General features: G+C 42.3%; 1 protein-coding gene across 1 annotated transcript in view; it reads right to left on the bottom strand.

The window, feature by feature from the left end:
- Positions 1–4,330: 4,330 nt before the first annotated feature.
- Positions 4,331–23,503, bottom strand: part of cd44b (CD44 molecule (Indian blood group) b) — a 32,955-nt gene continuing 13,782 nt past the window's right edge. Inside the window, exons 2-8 of the mRNA XM_014148324.2 lie at positions 21,907–22,078; positions 18,051–18,190; positions 15,248–15,346; positions 12,128–12,685; positions 8,897–8,986; positions 8,116–8,194; positions 4,331–7,964 (exon numbers count right to left, since the gene is read on the bottom strand). Coding sequence (XP_014003799.1) covers positions 7,751–7,964; positions 8,116–8,194; positions 8,897–8,986; positions 12,128–12,685; positions 15,248–15,346; positions 18,051–18,190; positions 21,907–22,078 — 1,352 coding nt within the window. The 3' untranslated portion in view covers positions 4,331–7,750. The remainder of the gene's footprint in view (positions 7,965–8,115; positions 8,195–8,896; positions 8,987–12,127; positions 12,686–15,247; positions 15,347–18,050; positions 18,191–21,906; positions 22,079–23,503) is intronic.

Raw genomic sequence — 23,503 nt, 5'->3', positions numbered from 1 at the left:
TGGAGGGTGATAAATGATAAGGATGTTAAGCTTGAATGGGCTAGTGACTGTGACAGCATGGCATTCAAAGGAGGAGATAGACAGATGGGTCAGGGGAGAAAGAGAGAATGTCCACTTGGGAGAGATGAGGATTCCAGTGCCACCACCCCGCTGACCAGATGCTCTCGGGGTATGCGAGAACACGTGGTCAGACGAGGAGAGAGCAGTAGGAGTAGCAGTGTTTTCTGTGGTAATCCATGTTTCCGTCAGCGCCAAGAAGTCGATGGACTGGAGGGTAGCATAGGCTGAGATGAACTCTGCCTTGTTGGCCGCAGACCGGCAGTTCCAGAGGCTGCCGGAGACCTGGAACTCCAAGTGGGTCATGCGCGCTGGGACCACCAGGTTAGAGTGGCAGCGGCCATGAGGTGTGAAGCGTTTGTGTGGCCTGTGCAGAGAGGAGAGAACAGGGATAGACAGACACATAGTTGACAGGCTACAGGAGAGGCTACGCTAATGCAAAGGAGGTTGGAATGAAAATTAACTAAACAACTTGGGAAGCGAGAGAGCAGGGCGTCCCTCACTAACCATTCACTGAAACACTCAAAAATAACTTTTCCAACTTCCACTTTAGAAATTATAATTGATGTAAACTACAGTGGTTCAATGTTTCCAGGAATAGGCTCAAACTTAGTTTATTCAGCTAGATAACTTGGTACCGTATTCTTCCGTGAAACCCACCCAGTGCACTGTATCCTATGACGCCGTAGCTAACTAGCATGCTAGCATCCAATAACACACGGTTAGCACCAATACTTGGTTACAACAAATTACCAATGGATCATTCATGTCCGTGTCTAGTTCCTTTCATAACGCAGAAGTAATTAAACGTTGGCTAGCTAACACAAAGTCAGTCCTGCTAGCTACACAAGTGGACTACACATCTCGAAAGTTCACGTTGCAAAAATCTTATTGACTAAAAATGATACAGTACTGCTAGCTGGTAGAGTTGGCTAGCTAGCAGAGGCTGCATTTACCTTTATTTTTGATACAAAGACAACTATGTAGCTAGCTAACATTACACTAATCAAAACATTCCGTTGTAATGTATTTAGTTTCTACAGTACTGCTAGTTGGTAAAGTTGGTTAGCTAGCAGTGGCTGTGGTGTTGTGGTGTTGACGCCGTTTGGAAAACGGAATACAAATACGAATACAGCTGGCTAGTTAACCTTGTTAGTTTCTCAAAGCTACACCTTTATCCTTGATACAAAGACAGCAAAGACAACTATGTAGCTAGCTAGCTAACATTACACTAATCAAATCATTCCGTTGTAATGTAATGTAATGAAATGTAATATTACCCGCGGAGCGAAGTACAGCACAAAGGTAAGTGAATATTTCTAATGCTATTTAATATTTTAGATGACTCCAAAATGGCGGGTATCTGTATTGCCTGGTGTATTTTTCTGAGCGCAGTACTCAGATTATTGCAAAGTGTGCTTTCCCCGTGAAGCTTTTTTGAAATCTGTCACAGCGGTTGCATAAAGGAGATGTTCATCTATAATTCTTTGAATAACAGTTTAATATTTTATCAACGTTTATGATGAGTATTTTTGTAAATTGTTGTGCTGATTCACCGGCAGTATTGGAGGCAAAATATTTTCTGAACGTCACACGCCAATGTAAAATGCTGTTTTTGGATATAAATATGAACTTTATCGAACAAAACATACATGTATTGTGTAACATAATGTCCTAGGAGTGTCATCTGATAAAGATCGTCAAAGGTTAGTGCTTCATTTCGCTGTGTTTTGGGTTTTATTGACACATGTCCTTGCTTGGAAAATGGCAGTGTGATTATTTTTGTCTATGTACTCTCCTAACATAATCTAATGTTTTGCATTCGCTGTAAAGCCTTTTTGAAATCGGACAATGTGGTTAGATTAACGAGAAATGTATCTTTAAAATGGAGTAAAATAGTCATATGTTTGAAAAATTCGTTTGAGAAAGTTGAATTATGACATTTTGTTTTTTAATTTGCCGCCCTGATATTTCACTGGCTGTGTCCCGCAGGTGTCTCACCTAGCCCATAGAAGTTAAGGCAAAACAGCTCCAGCACCTTCAAGTTGGATGGGTTCCGCTGGTATACAGCTATCTTTAAGTCATACCAAAAATTCTCAATTCTCAACTGGATTGATATATGGGCTTTGACTAGGCCATTCCAAGACATTTAAATGTTTCCCCTTCTTCAGGCTGGGGTCCTTTTTTCTCAATTTCCACCTGACTGATGTGCCCAAAGTAAACTGCTCAAGCCCTGAAGCCAGGATATGCATATAATTGGTACCATTGGAAAGAAGACACTTTGAAGTTTGTAGAAATGTTAATATAATGTAGGAGACTATAACATAATAGATATGGTAGGAGAAAATCCAAAGAAAAACCAACCGGAATCTTTTTTTTGAGAGAGCCCATGCTCTTACAAATAGAAATTATAGGGAAATAATGAAATCGAGCTCCCAGTATGCAATTCCTATGGCTTCCACTGAGTGTCAGCACTCAATGTTCAAGGCTTCAGGATTGTTTCTTCCTAAACGAGTAAGAATAATGAGTTTTAGTGCAAGGACACGCTATTGGAAATTTGTATAGGCGCGCGCGATGAAGGGAAGACGCACATGCTAATATCGTTTTCCGATTCCGATTTCCATACTTCTTTCCATATGAAATATTATAGTTTGATTACATTTTAGGGTATCTGAGGAGTCAATAGAAATGTATTTTGACTTGTTATAACAAAGTTTAGCGGTAGATTTTTGGATTCCTTTCTCTGCATGTTGAACGAGTGGATAACTCAAATCAATGGCGCCAACTAAACTGACTTTTTGAGATATAAAGAAAGATTTTATCTAACAAAACAACACTACATGTTATAGCTGGGACCCTTTGGATGACAAATCAGAGGAAAATTTTCAAAAAGTAAGTGAATATTTAATCGCTATTTGGGAATTATGAAACCTGTGCCAGTGGAAAAATATTTTAATGTTGGGCGCCGTCCTCAAACAATCGCATGGCATGCTTTCGCTGTAATGGCTGATGTAAATCGGACAGTGCAGTTAGATTAATAAGAATTTAAGCTTTCAGCCGATATAAGACACTTGTACGTACATAAATGTTTAATATCCATAATTATTATGATTATTTATTGGAATTGCGCGCCTTCCAGTTTCACCGGAAGTTGTCCTAGTGGGACGCTTTCCAGTTTCACCGGAAGTTGTCGCTAGCGGGACGCCTAGCCCTAAGAAAATGTATAGAGAAATACCCCAAGAGACTTGCAGCTGTAATTGCTGCAAAAGATGGCTCTAAAAAGTATTGACCTTGGGGGGTGAATAGTTTTGCACGCTCAAGTTTTCTGTTTTTTTGTCTTATTTCTTGTTTGTTTCACAATAAAACATATTTTGCATCTTCAAAGTGGTAGGCATGTTGTGTAAATCAAATTATACAAACCCCCAAAAAATCAATTTTAATTCCAGATTGTAAAGCAAAATTTTTTTTAAATGTGAAGGAGGATGAATACTTTTGCAAGCCACTGTATTGTCCCCGTCCACTCAGACAGCGGGGTTCTCTATCCATCGTGCAGACAGGAAGAAAGAACTCCCTGGGAAAATGAAAGGAGGAGGGTTTTGTTTCTTGATTAACAACTCATGTTGTGATTGTGGTAACGTACAGGAACTCAAGTCCTTTGATCTCCTGATCTGGAATACCACACCATCAAATGCCAACCGCATTACCTCCCAAGAGAATTTTCTTCGGTCATCGTCTCTGACGTGTATATCCCCCCACACCCAAGCCGCCACTACACTGGACTATGTGCAAACTGGAGACCGCATATCCCGAGGCTGCATTTAATGTAGCTGGGGACTTTAATAAAGGAAATCAAATGTAATCCCTTTGAAGATTTAATTTTAAATTGTGCAAGGGTTGTGTAGACTTTCACAATTTGTTGTGTTGTATTGTCACCAAAAATACTTAGCTTACCTATTTTAGAATATTGGATTGCTTAGCTTAAGGGGTAGCCATATGAGACTGGTTTAACCTTTCACGATTAAATCACAAACTCACAGACACGTACAAGAACATGCCCTTTCCAGCTTTCAAAATGGCTGTCTTTGTCTTGTTGTCTCTCTATCTTGCCTGGGTTAAACATACTCTTGCATCATGACATGGATGTCATGGCAACCATACTTCCTCCTGCTGCCGAGCAGCGCTCCAGACCTTTTCTCTCATTCCCTCTATTTCTTTCTCTCTCCCTTTCTCCCTCTCTCACCCTTTTTCACTGAATGAACATCACAATCAACTATTTCCTCTATACACATTTATTTCATCCATGACTTTACAAATCTTTATCATTAACAAAGTTTTGTTAATTCATCATTATACACTCCTACGCTAAATTATTAGCAAATTTTTCTCAAAGTGAATCACATGAAAGCAACAAAATCAAACATCAAAAATGGAGGCACAAACCCTCAAAAAACTTGGGACACAAGGAGTGATTCAAATCGGTTGCCTCTTACTGAAAAGGCATGACAAATGCACTGTCACAATACCCACACACAACCACACATAGAAGTGATTTGCCTACGAAAGAAAGATTCAGCATAAAGATGAATATGTAATCACTTAGAGGTGTGGAGCAATGGGCACTTTGAGACCTGGATCAGTATGGAGACACAGAGCTCCTGGCCAGAGACACATGCATTCATTACCCTCCATCCCACACACAATCACACAAGTTATTGTTACTAATTGTGCATTTTCATGTTATTATTTTTCTATTTTTCTATTATTTCTAATATGTTTTCACTGCTTTGTTGGGAAGGGCCCGTAAGTAATCATTTCACTGTTCATATACACCTGTGGTTTACAAGGCATGTGACGAATAACATTTGATTTGATTTGATCCCTCTATCTGGTGCACATAAAAGGGAAAGCCACAGAAACAAGATGGCCCCTGCTCCATTGTTACAAAGGAACCCAGAGAATTACAATCCAGAGCTGTTCTTGGAGTTCTACTGTACTGCCCATTACTGTAATATCTGTGTGTCCTGGTCATTTGTAATAGTTTAAGTCAGTGAGGGAGGCAGTCACTCCTCAGGGTTGTAGATTGGTTGTTATGTTAGCAGTTAACAATTGTTATTGGGTGCCTGGGCAATGCACAGACCTTTGATGGAGCAGGTGTTCAAAGTCAAATAAAAAAATCGACCTTAATTGCATTCATACATTTCTACTGCTCCTGTAGCCAGATAATTTTTTTTCATTTTACAATAAAACCCAGAAAGGGAGTTAGAAAGAATCACTACTTCTTTGCTAGCCTATAACCACTCCTGGGGTGGGTAGGCTATATCAGCTGATCATCGCTAATGTACACTCTTAGAAGTAAAGGTGCCTGGAAGAACCATTTGGGTTGCCACACTGGCAGAACCTTTCCAGTTGAAAAGGGTCTAGGGGTTCAATTATAAAACTTGTGAATAATATATTGTGGAGGTGGCAACCTATCAGATTGGAGGCATGGCTTATTGGAAGCTTGGCTTTCAGATAGTTATTTTGGGTCACCATTTAGCATAAATGTAATTCCTGTTTATCATGTTAAGTTTGTGCACTGCAAATATTTATGCATATTACATATTGTAATATAATATTAGAACAGGTTGGAAGCTTGTGCATGTGACGAGGACAAGCGCAGCAACGCACTGTTGCGGTGGCAGAGGACTTTTTTTTTTCGAGATTAATGGGTTCATGAGAAATTAACTACTTTTATACGAAATTCATTGCATTTAAAGTTACAAGTGTGAAAATAAACTAGTTTTTAAAACCACCACCAATCAAAAGGACACATTTTTCATAGGAGGGCAAAAGGGCATGTGCTCCAGCACTCCGAGGGCTCTATCTGTTAGGTGTCATTGGATGATATTCATCACAGTTTAATGCATTACTACACAATGCTAGGTCATTGTAGACTGCACGCTTCTGTCAATATAGTATGAAGTGAATTATATGGTACAATACATGTGAACCCCAACATCCAAATCTGAGCATTGCTACTACTCTCCGAAAGCTATTGATATTCCAAACAATCCTGTGTGCTATCCAACATGACTTAATCATGTATACAGACCATGTTAATTGACATCATAATAAAGGTATTTAAAATGCACAGTCTTGAATACTGTACATGCAGTTGATTCATACAATATCCACTCTACTGCAAATGCTCTATCACAACTGAACACCTTAAATTCTGCATTTGATTAAATAACTCAAATATGGCAGCTTTTCTTTAATCATTAAAGGGCATGTGCATGCCAAAAAGATGATTGACCACTATTTCTAAGCCATTTGGAAAACACGCATACATTATTTACAGAAGCAAAAAATAATAATAATATCCAAACTGCACAAATTTAAATAGTAATATTGTGTTTTCTTGTAAAAACAAAATAAAACCCCAATCCACAGGAAACAAGTGAAATATACACAAGGTTAATATCAAAAGAAACGACATCAGTGGGCCACAACATCACACATTTACCCATCATCAGAAACAATATGAATCCCATGAACATCGAGCCAAATGATCCACCCACATCTGTTTAGTTTTCACATTTCTGTGAGTGTGCGGGTGCGTGTGTCTATTTTCCAACCCAATGCCTCAAAAGCTTTGAGTGACACAGTATCAACAATGTCCTTCAAACCTGAATCTCCTATTGAACTTGGAGGGCATCCAAGTCCCCCCCATCCCCCACCTTTAAAACTCCCACCCATATCCCTGTGACTTTATGAACCCACTTTATCTCTCCCCATACACACACACACACACACACACACACACACACACACACACACACACACACACACACACACACACACACACACACACACACACACACACACACACACACACACACACACACACACACACACACCTTCAACATCTCCACTTAGAGCCCAGCATACATCAGGCTTTAGAGCAGGGTTGTCATTGTCAACCTCCAGTTATCCAGGGTCTGCAGGGTTCATTTCAACATGGCACTCAAATTATGAATTAATGTTACCTATTGGCTAGAGAAGCCAGTATGATTTTCTCAGATTTAGATTAGACCCTGATTGAAAGGCAGGGGTGAATATCAACAGGTGTGTTTCTCTGTGTCTTTCCAGAAGCCTGGGTTGACACCCCTGCTGTTGAAAATTCAGTCCAAACCCTGGGTCTAGGAAACTATCCCATTCTAACCACCGTGACATAGGAGGCTATAAAGCATAATTTTGCTCCTCTTGGTTTTAAAGGACTATCTAGCCATCTGACAGACAGGGAAAGGGTCGGTCCAGTTTCAGATGTTGTACCTTAGTAACAAGTAGCTGGGGAAAACCAGCCATGCTCACCAGAATAAAACAACAAACAGAATCAATACAGCATTACCCACCCCTTCCATTTACAAAGCAACCACCCCAACCCCAGCTGGTATGTTCAGCGTGTCCGTCTGCTTGGTACCAGGCCAAAGTGTCCATCTCCATCCCAGCCAGCCTCTCTCTAGTCCTGCCCCAGTGTCATGACCCCATAGCTATTCTTCTCTCTCTCTCTCTCTCTCTCTCTCTCTCTCTCTCTCTCTCTCTCTCTCTCTCTCTCTCTCTCTCTCTCTCTCTCACTCACTCACTCACTTTCTCTCTCACACACTCTCTGTTTCACTCACTCTCCCTCTCATTCTCCTCCTCCTCTACTCTCTCACGCTAGCTGTTCTTTCTCTGGGGAGTCCTCCAGTGTGATGGCGGTGAACTCCTCAGTGTTTCCGTTTTCCTGGATCTTCTCTTTATTCATCAGGGTCACCATCTCCTGCTCTCTCTCCTGGGCGCGGGAGCTAGCCACTGACGCCGCCGCACCGTTACCCTCATTCCCATCCTTGTTGGTGATCATCAGGGTCTGCTGCTGACCGCACCAGCTAACAGACAGAGAGAGGGAACAGTGTACACATTAGGTTGCTGTTACCAGCTAACAGATCGAGAGAGGGAGAGAGAGAGAGAGAGAGAGATCAATGCACACAGTCTTCATTCATTTTCGACCAGAATTCGGACTGGTGAAGTGAGACCTACCTCTTATACTTGACCACAACAACACACGCGAGGAGAATAGCAACCAGTGCCACAAGCACTCCCACAATGATCAGCCAATCTGCACAGAGGAACATAATGATAAAAGTTGAATGACGTGTAGCGAATGCCTCTTAATGTGTACCCTTATACAATGTGATTTGAAAAGCGCTATATAAATGTAATTATTTTCTCCATTATTAATCCATTAAACCATATAATCCATTAAAATGACATTAACATTATTACACGGATCACTAATGTCATGTACAATAATAGTATTATTACTACTAGTAGAGCAAGAATAGGCAACTTTGATGGAGGGGAGGTCACAAAAGATCTGACCTCATCATGAGGGGCCGCAGTTGTGCCACTGCCGCCAACCCCCATCCGCCAACCCCCCATTACTCATTTTACCATGGGTGGAGTGGAAAGTGAGCTGTTTTTAACATGATATCTGAGTGAGAATGACTAACAAAATCAATGGGGGCCCCCCAGGCGGTAATCCGACCTTGATAACTACAAGTTTAGATTGCTGGCCCCTAAACTAATGTTAGCTGACATGGGCTAATTAAGGGACTGTCAGTGACTGACATAACAAGAGGAAAACTACTGATGCACAACGCACATTTCGAAATTGCACCTTGTGTAGTCTACTATTCAAACTTGCAACTGGAAGTTGAGACCCCGACGGAGTAAAACAATATGAGGGCCTTCAAAAGGTGGGCGGTGGGCCGCGTGCCCATCCATGTAGTAGCGTTATTAGGGGTAGTGGGCCACTTACTGGACGTGCTACTGATCTCCTGCCCAGCTGGAGTAGGGTCTGCTCCCATACCTGGATTCATCTTCCCATTAGGAATGGGCTGCATGGATGCTTTATGGGGATAACAAGGAGAGACAGTGTTAAACAAACATCTCTAACGCCTCACACATGGTTTACACATAGATGCCAACTTGAGTAATCATGTGATGAATATAGTCATTTGATGACCAGGAATCATGTGCTACTACAGGGCTGATTTATTAGCTGTGGAATTCACAGAACATACTCGTCTGGCTCAGTTGGTAGAGCATGGTGTTTGCAACGCCAGGGTTGTGGGTTCGATTCCCACGGGGGACCAGTACGGAGAAAAAAATGTATGAAATGTATGCATTCACTACTGTAAGTCACTCTGGATAAGAGCGTCTGCTAAATGACTAAAATGTAAAAAAAATACTAAGGAAGAACGCAGAACTGTTCCTTTGGGGCAGAGTTGGAACCTGAGAGTGAATGCCAACATTTAATTGAAAAGTGATTTGTCTATGTAACCCAGAAGTAAAATCTTGAGTTAATTTGGCCACCTGCGTGAATCTGTTCATGGAATATTATAACGTGATTTATGAATTATTGATGAGTAAGTGACATTGTGCCAGGTGTTATAAAGAGAGCAATGTAATAAACTGCCCATAACTTTAACCAGTCACAGAACAGGTTGTGATTTTTGATCTGCGATTCTCTCTCATAGGGTAAATCAATGTGCCCCTATTCCTCACACAGGGCTCTGGTGGAAAGGTAGTGCATGATTTGGTTGAATGGGGAGCTATTCCCCATAGAAATAGGCCTATGTCCTCTACCGGATCAACCCTCATGTCCACCCTTCCTACTGTCTTCCTCTCTACCACTTAGAAAATGTCTCAAAATACAGAAAAAAATGCAATAATAAGAATCCAACCATAATGTGATACATAATAAAAGCTAGTGAGGCAGCAGATGTTATTTCATAACCCAACCTGTGTTTCACTATTCAGGATGAATGTATAGCTCAGTGGTACACAGCAGTACCATAAATAGTTTACATTAAACCATTTATGCAGAGAGAGGTCACGTAAAGCATTGAGAATTTGAGCCAGTCATTCTGTGTCACTGTCAGTAGTGTAGCAGTGCTTCTCTCTTTCTCCCTTATCTGGTCACAACAGGGGGAGCCCTCTTCAAACAAACTCCTCAGAGGACACGCACAGAAAGACAAACTTTCAAGTCTCTATGGAATATGTTTTCATGAATCTGAGTGTAATCAAAACACAGCTTTACCGTTTTCATTTTAGCTTCTTATTTCAGCAACCAGAGCTGACTATGTAAATGCAAATGATTCCTTGCACTTGAAAATGTTTCTATAAAGTGGGTTATAGCTTTTAGAGCTATTACCATATGTCTTATATAACACTAAATGCCAAAACATAGTGAGCTACAAACAACAGTGGAAATTGAAGTGAGAGTTCTGAGTTTTAATCCACAATCATTTTCACACCCCAACACCAGGGGGCGAGGTTAGTTCTCTAACTTCCCAGAGTCGGACCAAACTTCGTTGTGTGTGGGTGGTCGGCCATCTGCTACAAGAATCCTTCTCTAAGTTCTCAGAGGCAGCACTTCCAAGAAAATGTTAGGAATAGTTCTAAATGTCAAAAAGTAATTCCGTTTCAACAGGTAAATATGGTGTTAGTTATGCTCTTCACTTTTTTAATATCAACTTTTAACATCTCAGCTGCAGAGGAAAGTCAGAGAAGACTGTATTAGAGATTGCATGATAATGCATCTTGACAGAAGTTTTGAGGAGAATGACGAACATGCAGATGTGCAGTATATTTAGAGATTCATATGATTAAATGAATCACCAAAGCACTAAATGTTTGAGTCCCTTGGAAACAGTAGAGAAGTACAGTATGGACAGAGAAGAGAAGTGATATTATAGTGATGTGTTTTATAGTGATTCTGGCTAGACCAGTTCTTACATGGCGTTGATTAATGACACAACTGTTCCGTCCAGTAGAACTGAAGATGTTTAGTTGATACATCTGTAAAAGTCTTGTACAACTTTTAGGATATTTTTTTTATTATATAGATTAATGTCAAAGGTATTAAAGGTTTCATCGTGGAGATTTGTCTATGTTTTTGTTGGTGGTGTTTTGTTGGAATAAAAGTAGGCAAAATATATTTATATTAGGCTAAACGTGCTATTTGAAATAAGCATAGAGTGTGTCTTTAGTTTAGGCTTCCTAATCACAGCCCACCACTTTTCTCTCTCTGGGGTGTCACCAGGTGTCTAAAGAGGAACACCTTACTGAATATAAATATTTCAGTTTTAATGTCACGTGCACAAGTACAGTGAAATGCCTTTCTTGCTAGCTCCAAACCCAACAATGCAGTAACCAATATCAATGTAGCACTAAAAATAACATAAGGTATTCACACAAACACACTGCTCTCTCACAGGTGATAACACTGACTGGACAAAGGTTGCTGGTTCAACATTTTGCCAGAAGCAATGCATTAATGTACAAAAGGACATTCTACCCTTTTGAAAATTCTGCACTTGAGTATTGAAACTGATTTTTCTTTAGGCTCAGGGGAAGCTTTGTGGTGGTGAGCTGTCATCCTGTCACAGCAATTCTATGACAAACATCCTATGACAAACATGTTCTTGTAACGCCCTGGCCATAGAGAGGGTTTTTTGTTCTCTATTTTTGGTTAGGCCAGGGTGTGACATGGGTGGGCGTTCTAGGTTTCTTTTTCTATGTTGGTGGTTTTCTTTGTTTCGACCGTGTATGGCTCTCAATCAGGAACAGGTGTAGATCGTTGTTGCTGATTGAGAGTCATACATAGGCAGCCTGTTTTTCCTTTGGGGTTTGTGGGTGAATGTTTTCTGTCTAGTGTTTTGTTATTCCTGACAGAACTGTTTGGCTGTCATTTTCGTGTTTTCTTTTGCAAGTGTTCATTCGGTCATTAAAATCATTTATGATGAACACATCCTCCGCTGCACCTTGGTCTCATTCTGACGACGGCCGTTACAGTTCTATAAATGTTATGTTTTACTGTTCTGACATGAGAGATGATTTACTTGAGATGTATTTGTATTTTAAAGTGTGCTATTTTATTGAAATAAATTGTCATCATGTTCTTCAAGATACCAAACTGAACGACAAAGCAAAAAACAGCATTCTGCTTGTAATATTATGTATGTTACAAACAGTCTTTCCTTACCTTCTACCTCTACCTCCTCCTGAAAATCCTCCTCTCTGGCCCGGCCCTGTGGTTCTCCTGGCTCTTTAACAGGTGGTGCCCCCTCCTCCTCTGAGCCAGAAGGCAACATCCCAGACACAGTGGTTTCTTCCATCTCAGTGACCACCACCCCAGGGTGCTCAGTGGGGCTGGCTTCCTGGGTCTCATTCCCCTCAGCCTGCTCTTCCTTTATGCCAGGGCTTTCTCTGGCTGTCCCTTCTGAAGCATCACCCTCACCCCATGCTGTTGGCTTTACTGGGCTGGCCTCAGTGGGTGCCGGCTGGTCTGTGTCCACTGCTTCCATTACCTCAGTGGTGCTCTCTGCTCCCTTTTCCCCAGGTGCGGAGGTGGTGTCCTGGGTGTCAGGCTCGGGGTTGACGGTGGCCTCAGGCTGGGCTCCATCCTCAGGGCCTGTCTCTGTGGCCTCAAGCTCTCTCTGGTCCTCGTCCTTCGCCACTGTTGGGGCTGTCTGAAATGTCTGAATGTCTGTCTTCTCCTCCGTGACCTCGTCCTCTGTCTTAGGATGCACTGTGGCCTCACCTTTGTGAAAAACAGACCAGAGATATTCAGTTCCAGTCAAACGTTTGGACACACCGACTCATTCAAGGGTTTTACTTTGTTTTTACTATTTTCTCCATTGCAGAATAATAGTGAAGACATCAAAATTATGAAGTAACACATATGGAATCATGTACTAACAAAAGAAGTGTTAAACAAATCTAAAGATATTTCATATTTTAGATTCTTCAAAGTAGCCACTTGTTGCCTTGATGACAGCTTTGCACACTCTTGGCATTCTCTCAGACATCCTAGTAGTGAATATATGAGGAAATCCTTTCTGTCAAAATTCTAGAGGAAGATAGTGTAGGCCCTGTCCAGGGGCTATACTTGTACATCAAGCTGCCATATGGTACAGAATCAGGACATAGGCTCCTGCCCCTATGGCCCGTTCTGGCTTAGATCATGCTTACGTGTCCAAGGATTACTTACTACTTGATAGTGGGCAAAAAGACAAATTCAACTCCATCTTTCAATGAATCAGATGTTGATGTTGCCAATTAATTTAATGATTACTTCATTGGCAAAGTGGGCAAACGAAAGCATTGCACGTTTGAATTTAGTAAAGTTAGTGTGGGAGAGGAAAAATTATTGTTATCGATCGTTATCTATCAGTAATGACAACTTAGATGGAAAGCTACTGAGGATGGTAGCTGACTCTATAGCCACTCTTATCTGTCATATCTTTTATCTGAGCCTAGAGGAAAGTCTTTGTCCTCAGACCTGGAGGGAAGCCAAAGTCATTCCGCTACTAAAGAGTGGTAAAGGGGCCTTTACTGGTTCTAACTGCAGACCTATCAGCTTGCTGGCAGCTCTTAGCACACTGTTGGAAAAATGGTGTTTGACCAAATACAATGCTATTTCTCTGTAAACAAATGAACAGCAGACTTTCAGCATGCTTATAGAGAAGGGCACTCTACATGTATTGCACTGACACAAATGACTAATGATTGGTTGAAAGAAATTGATTATAAGAAGATTGTGGGAGTTGTACTGTTAGATTGCAGTGCATACTTTGATATTATTGACCATAACCTGTTGATGAGAAAATGTATATGTTATGGCTTTTCAACCTCTGCCATATCGTGGATTCAGAGCTATCTATCTAATAGAACTCAGAGGGTTTTCTTTAATGGAAGCGTCTCTAATGTCAAACATGTAAAGTGTGGTGTACCACAGGGCAGTTCTCTAGGCTCTCTACTCTTTTCTATTTCTACCAATGAACTGCCACTGGCATTAAACAATGCATGTGTGTCCATGTATGCTGATGATTCAACCATGTACACATCAGCAACCACAGCTAATGCAACCACAGCTAATGAAGTCACTGAAAACCTTTACAAAGAGTTGCAGTTTGTTATGGAATGGGTGGCCAATAATAAACTGGTCTTGAACATCTCTAAAACTAAGAGCATCTCTAAATCATTCCCTAAGTTCTAGACCTCAGCTGAATCTGGTAATGAATGGTGTGGCTGTTGAATAAGTTGAGCAGACTAAATTACTTGGTGTTACCTTAGATTGTAAACTGTCATGGTCAAAACATATAGATTCAATGGTTGTAAAGATGGGGAGAGGTATGGCTGTACTAAAGAGATGCTGTGCTTTTTTGACACCACACTCCACAAAGTCCTGCAGGCTCTAGTTTTATCTTATCTTGATTATTGTCCAGTCGTATGGTCAAGTGCTGCAAAGAAAGACCTAGTTAAGCTGCAGCTGGCCCTGAACAGAGTGACACGTCAAGCTTTTCATTGTAATCAGAGGGCTAATATTAATACTATGCAAGCCAGGCGCTCTTGGCTAAGAGTTGAGGAAAGACTGACTGCGTCACTTCTTGTTTTTATAAGAAACATTACTGTGTTGGAAATTCCAAATGGTTTGCATAGTCAACTTACACACAGCACTGATACACACACTTACCCCACCAGCCATGCCACCAGGGGTCTATTCAAAGTCCCCAGGTCCAGAACACATTCAAGGAAACATACAGTATTATACAGAGCCATGAGTGCATGAATCTGGGGTGGCAGGTAGCCTAGTGGTTAGAGCATTGGGCCAGTAACTGAAAGGTTGCTAGATCAAATCCCTGAGCTGACAAGGTAAAAATCTGTTGTTCTGCCCCTGAACAGTTAACCCAGTGTTCCTAGGCTGTCATTGTAAATAAGAATTTGTTCTTAACTGACTTGCCTAGTTAAATACAGCTTAAATAAAAAACAAGAATCTCCCTTCCATTGTGCAAGTGAACAGCAAACCTGGTTTCAAAAAGCAACAGCTGATGGCACAATGCCTCTCCCCCATGTGACCAACTTGTTGTGTGTATGTACAGTATGTGTAACTGATATATACACACACTACATGTTAAATTGTAATGTCTCGGACCCTAGTAAGACAATAGCTGTCGGCATTGGCTAATGGGGATCCTAATAAATCAAATCAAAGTGTAGCTGCGGAATGGCATACTGTATGAAATACAGAGGAGATGGAAAAGGTGATGATTCTATTGATTGTGGTGTTGATGATGTGACTGGTGAAAAAGACAGGACTGACCTGCAGCATCTGAAGCAAGGTCTACATCTGTCACCTGAACACTCTCTGGTCCTGTTGAATCAGGGTTGATGGCCGCATCACAGTTCTTGTCAGCCAAATCTGTCAAAAACAGAGGTTGGAATCAGGGATGAGAAACAAAGCACAAATGTGTAATTATCTTCAGCATATGTTATAGTCTCTAGGAGCTGTTCTGTCGTCTGTATTGTGGAATAATTCCAATGCTATGGTAAGATTTGAATGGTGAAAGCTCATCCAAGATTAGCTCTGCCTTTCTCCCGATCCTACCAGTATCGACATATGCTCCAACAATGCACTTAGTGAAAGTTCTCCCTATGTGGTGATTTGGGAAATGCATGTGTCGTCCGGAAACCGGGCCTAGTTTTGGCACAATGATCCCTTAAAACACACATAAATCTTAATGACTCTTGCCATCCTCGCCATTCTAAGAAGGTAGAGCTAAATATTATCACCTATATGGCTGCTAATATTGCTGCTTTTTCTAATGCTTACCTTTAATAATGCACTAAATCATAGATTTGTGACATCATTGCGCACATTTGTTTTTACACACCATGAAACATATTGAGGAATAATTACAGACAATAGACTACAATTAGCAACATAGAACTCGGTTGAACATGAAATAGATTTTAATATGAGTTAAATATACTGCTCAAAAAAATAAAGGGAACATTTAAACAACACATCCTAGATCTGAATGAAAGAAATAATCTTATTAAATACTTTTTTCTTTACATAGTTGAATGTGCTGACAACAAAATCACAAAAATAATCAATGGAAATCCAATTTATCAACCCATGGAGGTCTGGATTTGGAGTCACACTCAAAATTAAAGTGGAAAACCACACTACAGGCTGATCCAACTTTGATGTAATGTCCTTAAAACAAGTCAAATTGAGGCTCAGTAGTGTGTGTGGCCTCAACGTGCCTGTATGACCTCCCTACAACGCCTGGGCATGCTCCTGTTGAGCATTGCTACTACTGATGAGCATGCTCCTGATGAGGTGGCGGTTGGTCTCCTGAGGGATCTCCTCCTAGACCTGGACTAAAGCATCCGCCAACTCCTGGACAGTCTGTGGTGCAACGTGGCGTTGGTGGATGGAGCGAGACATGATGTCCCAGATGTGCTCAATTGGATTCAGGTCTGGGGAACGGCCAGTCCATAGCATCAATGCCTTCCTCTTGAACGAACTGCTGACACACTCCAGCCACATGAGGTCTAGCATTGTCTTGCATTAGGAGGAACCCAGGGCCAACCGCACCAGCAAATGGTCTCACAAGGGGTCTGAGGATCTCATCTCGGTACCTAATGGCAGTCAGGCTACCTCTGGCGAGCACATAGAGGGCTGTGTGGCCCCCCAAAGAAATACCACCCCACACCATGACTGACCCACCGCCAAACCGGTCATGCTGGAGGATGTTGCAGGCAGCAGAACGTTCTCCATGGAGTCTCCAGACTCTGTCACGTCTGTCACGTGCTCAGTGTGAACCTGCTTTCATCTGTGAAGAGCACAGGGCGCCGGTGGCGAATTTGCCAATCTTGGTGTTCTCTGGCAAATGCCAAACGTCGGGCCTTCATACCACCCTCATGGAGTCTGTTTCTGACCGTTTGAGCAGACACATGCACATTTGTGGCCTGCTGGAGGTCATTTTGCAGGGCTCTGGCAGTGCTTCTCCTGCTCCTCCTTGCACAAAGGCGGAGGTAGCGGTCCTGCTGCTGGGTTGTTGCCCTCCTACGGCCTCCTCCACGTCTCCTGATGTACTGGCCTGTCTCCTGGTAGCGCCTCCATGCTCTGGACACTACGCTGACAGACACAGCAAACCTTCTTGCCACAGCTCGCATTGATGTGCCATCCTGGATGAGCTGCACTACCTGAGCCACTTGTGTGGGTTGTAGACTCCGTCTCATGCTATCACTAGAGTGAAAGCACCGCCAGCATTCAAATGTGACCAAAACATCAGCCAGGAAGCATAGGAACTGAGAAGTGGTCTGTGGTCCCCACCTGCAGAACCACTCCTTTATTGGGGGTATCTTGCTAATTGCCTATAATTTCCACCTGTTGTCTATTCCATTTGCACAACAGCATGTGACATTTATTGTCAATCAGTGTTGCTTCCTAAGTGGTTGATTTCACAGAAGTGTGATTGACTTGGAGTTACATTGTGTTGTTTAAGTGTTCCCTTTATTTTTTTGAGCAGTGTATATAGGCCTATGTACTATGTATCCTATAATGTATATATACTTTTTGATTGCAGTCATCTCAGTTTTAATTTGAAGCATATTTTTATCCTTCATTTGTTTGTAACAATTGCAAAGAACATTGGCAACTTTGTATTTGTAGGCCGAGTCAACTTTGTTCTGAAGTTATCAGCATTCACAGACACAGATAAACATCTTGATTCTATGTTTCGCTGAGATCTTCTGTGTATAAATCACTCACATAACGGAGGACAAAACAGAAAGAAAATTTGGATAAAACTGCAGTTCCTCGCAATATAATGACAACTCTTAATAAAGATTGTTTAAAAAGAAGACCAGCTTTATACGACAATAAAACGAAGGGCAAAAAAGCATCTAATAACGCACTGTTCTATAAGTGGTCTGAGACAGTTGGTAATTAATGAGTGTTTTCAAGTTCAACTTAAGTAACAATAGTTTTGAGAAACAGCTCTGAGAATTAACAATGCTCCTACAAAGGTTCTAACAATTAACTTAGCATTGACATACTTTTGGGAAGCCAGGTCCTGGTGAATATGAACTATGAAAAAATAAAAACTCACCTGATGCATTGAAACAGAAGGCATCAAAGGGTTGTTCCGGAGAGACTTGATGGAAGAAGACTCCAGTCATGTTGTTGACACAGTTGACATGAGCCTTTTGTCTGAGGATGGTGGTGTTTCCGTTGCTGATCCAACCATATCTAGAATCAAATGGCAAATAGCATTTAAGATCCAATTGCTATAGTATGTTAGCCATTAGCTTTAGAATGTTTGTAGCTTACTCCACAGAATTATCAGCAAAACTCAAGACGTATGTCAAATATAGGTAAAAAAGTATGTAGTTAAAGTAGAGGTGAAGCAAGATAACACAATACTTTTTTATTTTTGGTGTGTCCTTGTACTTGATCTAAATAGGAGATTAAATGTCAATTAAGTTAAACAATCATTTGTATTGACACATTAAATCAATACTGCTAGCAGTGTTTAAGTTGAGATAAGGAACACCATACAAGGCTCCGTAATCATACAATTTATTGGCCATTACCGTTTTCCCTGCAGAACCCCCCCGAAACCGAAAGGTCCACGTTGGTCTATGCTGGTCAGTGCTGGTCTGACTAGCATGATCTAGCTGGTAAGGCTGTCTGACTAGCTAGTCAAGCTGGTGATGCTGGTGACCAGCTCATGCTGGTATGCTGGTGATGCTGGTATGCTGGTGATGCTGGTATGCTGGTGACCAAGCTGGTCCATGCTGGTCAAGCATGGTCTAGTTGGTCAAGCTTGTCTGACCAACATGGTCTAGCTGGTAAAACCACACCCATCATTATCATATTTCCCAGCATCCTCTATTGCAGTTAGATTTTTTATGTTTTTTATTCAATATCTGTGTTTTTGCATGTACATTGATTGATTCATCAATTGTATGCTACACAAATAAAAATGACAAATGTTTCTAAACAAATCCAATCTGTTAGTTGGATTGATTGCACTGTTACTGAAATGGTTGTCCAGTTTAGATGTTTTGGTTAGTCTCAATTATTCATCTTCCTAACTCTGGCATTCATACTGAACAGTTTCAATTGTTGGATATCCCCACTCTGTCTGGATACTAATAGGAATGAAACATCACTTTGTAAGCCAGCATAATGTGACTTGCAGGCCTTATGATAAGTAATATTGTCACGATTCCCACCGACGGTGGCGCACCCCTCCTGCTCGGGTGGTGCTCGGCGGTCGTCGTCACCGGCCTATTAGCTGCCACCGATTCCCTTTTGCTTTTCCCTTTTTTTATTTTAGACACCTGTGGTCAATTAGCCATTAGAGGGGCTATTTAGTTTAGCTGGCCTGCTCCTTGTCGTGCGGGATTAATTATTGTTATCGACTGTCTTGTTCGTGTCGGCTTGGCATTGTCGCACCTTGTATTCTACCGAGAGGGAAGTTACAGCCCCTCCCCGTTCCACAACGACCATGGTCGCACCTGTCCATCGACTTCTTGACAGATCTTCCCCCCTCTCAGGGGAACACGGCGATTCTGGTGGTTGTGGATCGGTTCTCTAAGTGCTGCCGTCTCCTCCCATTGCCCGGTCTCCCTACGGCCCTGCAGACTGCGGAGGCCCTATTTACCCACGTCTTCCGGCACTACGGGGTGCCGGAGGACATTGTCTCTGATCGAGGTTCCCAGTTCACATCCAGGGTCTGGAGAGCGTTTATGGAGCGGCTGGGGGTCTCGGTCAGTTTGACCTCCAGTTATCACCCCGAGAGCAATGGGCAGGCGGAGAGGGTGAACCAGGAGGTGGGCAGGTTCCTGAGGTCGTATTGCCAGGACCGGCCAGGGGAGTGGGCGAGGTATATTCCCTGGGCTGAATTAGCCCAGAACTCACTTCGCCACTCCTCTACTAACATATCACCCTTTCAGTGTGTGTTAGGTTACCAGCCGGGCCTGGCACCATGGCACCGGAGCCAGACCGAAGCTCCTGCGGTGGAGGACTGGGTCCAGCACTCCAAGGAGACCTGGAAAGCCATCCAGGACTCACTAAAGGAGGCCAGTGCGCGGCAGAAGAGGAGTGCTGACCGCCACCGCAGTGAGGCGCCCGTGTTCGCACCGGGAGACAGGGTCTGGCTCTCGACCCGGAACCTGCCCCTCCGCGTGCCCTGCCGGAAGCTGGGGCCGCAGTGTGTGGGGCCCTTCAAAGTCTTGAAGAGGATAAACGAGGTGTGTTATCGGTTGCAACTCCCTTCCTATTACCGTATTAACCCCTCGTTTCATGTGTCTCTCCTCAGGCCAGTGGTAGCTGGTCCCCTTCACGAAGATGAGGTGCCGGAGGTCCCTCCGCCCCCTCTGGACATCGGGGGGTCCCCGGCGTACAGCATACGGGCCATTCTGGACTCGAGACGCCGGGCGAGGGGCCTGCAGTCCCTTGTGGACTGGGAGGGGTATGGCCCGGAGGAGAGGTGCTGGGTGCCGGCGGAGGACGTCCTGGACCCATCTATGTTGAGGGATTTCCACCACCTCCGTCCGGATCGCCCTGCGCCTCGCCCTCCGGGTCGACCTCGAGGCCGGTGTCGGCGCGCTGCGGGAGCCGCGCGTCAGGAGGGGGGTGGGAACTTTGTTTTTTCAAAGTGTTATTAAAAAACAACACTCCCTGTGCTCGTTGCTTCCTGCGCCTCATTCCTAACAACCCGACTACCAACGCCGTTACAAATATTTTGTCTTAAATAATTAGGCACTTAGGTGCTGTTTCTTCTGGTGACCAGCTAGTACTGGTCATCAGCATATCAACTTCACCAGCAAAAGTTGTACAGTTGCCATGGCATTCTATTGTTAGCCTAGGCAGAGAGCCCCTGTATATTTTGTAAATATTTAAGGTTTTTGTATTAATCATTTTACTTTCTTTTTGTTTTTGAATAGCCAAATGAGTATAGATTTAGTCTGGATAAACAAACAAAACATCCTTCCCAAGATTTAATTGCAAACCAGCTTTTGAAAGTTGGCAAGTAAATAATGCCAGCTACAAGCTGTTTTGATTTCAATACATTGGCCTACATTGCAATGCTTCTACGGTCTCAATCCAAGAGTGGGACTATAATGCAGTGACAAGTTGGCAGTGAGGAATTCATTGCTCAAGAGTATTTCTCCGAAGTTATGAGTGGACTGAATCCTGCATGTGGAGCTAAAATACAAACTGCATCTCATTCTACAAGTGTCCTACCACTACAGAGAAGACAGACGGGGAGACTCTTTGAGCTACCTGCCTGCACCTGGACGACCTGATCTAACTGCTCAGCTCCTCCTGTTGACCACCTGCACCTCCCTCTGCTCAAACCTTGTGCTATTGACTGTCTCTCCATCTGTTGGAGGCGTGAAGTAACGTACTGAGAACTTAGTAGTCCAGACCTTCTGCATACTCACATCATTCATATTTTTTTAATGATGTTTGTTTTGTTTTTAAAGTGTTTCGAGATACTTGTATGTGCAGTGTACTGCAATTCAGCTTTTAGCTGCTAAGTATGGCCGAAATGTAAAAAAAAATCACAACGAAGGCTGATTACCAGCAAAACCAGCACTAGTTACCATCATATGCTGGTCTATGCTTTTTTTTCAGCAGAGATGTTTTTGATTTAGAGAACGTCATTCAATGAGTGATAAGCCTACCACATTTTTTTTTAAACACTTACAGAATGGATTCACAAGTATTTTTCAATGGCCATACTAGCATACCAGAAACACATGTCCGATACATACGTAGCTTGATTCTAAGTGGTATGCTAGTGTGAATATTGGAACAGGACCACTAGTCTCAGGGAAACATCTTGCTGATCTCTTTCCTTTGAATCAGCTGTTGTTTACTCGTTGATAAGGCACGTCCTGTGGTTCCTAAGCGGAGGCTCTGTTGTCATGAAGACAGGTGTGTGACCTCACCTGCAGGTCTCTAGGCCTTTGGCATGGGCCTCGATGACCTGTTCACTGCTGGCAATGGTGATACCCAGGCTGTCACACAGCTTCTTGGCCATGTCCAAGGTCAATGAGTAGCGAGCTTCTCCTCCCACGTGGAACACACCGGCATGGCTGCAGCTACGCGATTTCACTGTAGCTGAGGGAAGGAGGAGAAGGTGGGAGAGAGGTTAGTTTTGAGGAAATTCGCCTGTGAGACACTGTGACTGCATGGTGGCCATTTTGTTACTATGAATTTGAAAACTATCATATTTCAACTTCATCAAAAGACTGAAAGAACACAAGGTGTCCGAAAATAACTGGGCATTGCTCTTGTCAGGTTAGGTGGTCAGTTTCACACACCTAACTAGGCACAAGACCAACTGGTGACAAATAAAACAGATGGGTCAAACAAATTCATTTCCCACTGGCATTTGCAATAAAGTTGGTATTCACAATCAAGTTTCCATCACAATTTTCCCTTTGCTCTTGGCAGGTCAGGTGGTCAGTTTCACACAACGTACTAGACACAAGATCAACTGGTGACATATAAAACAGATGGGTGAAACAAATTCATTTCCCAGTGGTATTTGCAAAAAAGTTAGAATTTTAATCACAATTTTGGGTTAATAAATGTATAACCGACATGAGAAACACACCACAAGGCACAAAAATCAAATCAAATTGTATTGGTCATATACACGTATTTGCAGATGTTATTGCGGGTGTAGCAAAATGCTTGTGTTTCTAGCTCCAACAGTGCAGAAATATCTAATCATTTCACAACAATACACACAATACACTGGTTGAATCAATGTCGTTTCCACATCATTTCAATTAAATTATGTTGAACCAACGTGGAAAAGACATTGAATGACGTCTGTGCCCAGTAGGATTTAAAAACTATTAAGGATCTGACCCTTTTTTAAATGTTCATCTATAGTGACACACCCAAATCTAACTGCCTGTATCTCATGACCTGAAGCAAGGATATGCATATTCTTGATATCATTTAAAAGGAAACACTTTGAAGTTTGTGGAAATGTGAAATTAATGTTGTAGAATATAACACATTAGATCTGGTAAAAGATGATACAACGTACCATCATCTTTGAAATGCAAGAGAAAGGCCATAATGTATTATTCTAGCCCAGGCGCAATTTTGATTTTGGCCACTAGACTGCAGCAGTGTATGTGCAAAGTTTTAGACTGATCCAATGAATCATTGCATTTCTGTTCAAAATGTTGTATCAAGACTGCCCAAATGTGCCTAATTGGTTTAATAATACATTTCCAAGTTTGTAATTGTGCACTCTCCTCAAACAATAGTATGATATCCTTTCACTGTAATAGCTACTGTCAACTGGACAGTGCAGTTAGATTAACATGAATTTAAGCTTTCTGCCCACATCAGCTATGTCTATGTCATGGGAAATGTTTTTCTTACTTACAACCTCATGCTAATCACATTAACCTATGTGTCATGTGTGCTCCCTCTCCGGTCTCTAGGTCACCAGGCTGCTCGTTATGGCGCACAACTGTTACCATCAACAGAACTGAATGAATAAGGATTGAAATGAATTGC

This window comes from Salmo salar, chromosome ssa16 (genome assembly GCF_905237065.1).
Source record: "Salmo salar chromosome ssa16, Ssal_v3.1, whole genome shotgun sequence".
Taxonomy (NCBI): Eukaryota; Metazoa; Chordata; class Actinopteri; order Salmoniformes; family Salmonidae; genus Salmo; species Salmo salar.
The sequence above is the reverse complement of the archived record's forward strand: the minus strand, read 5'-3'. Positions and strand labels throughout refer to the sequence as shown.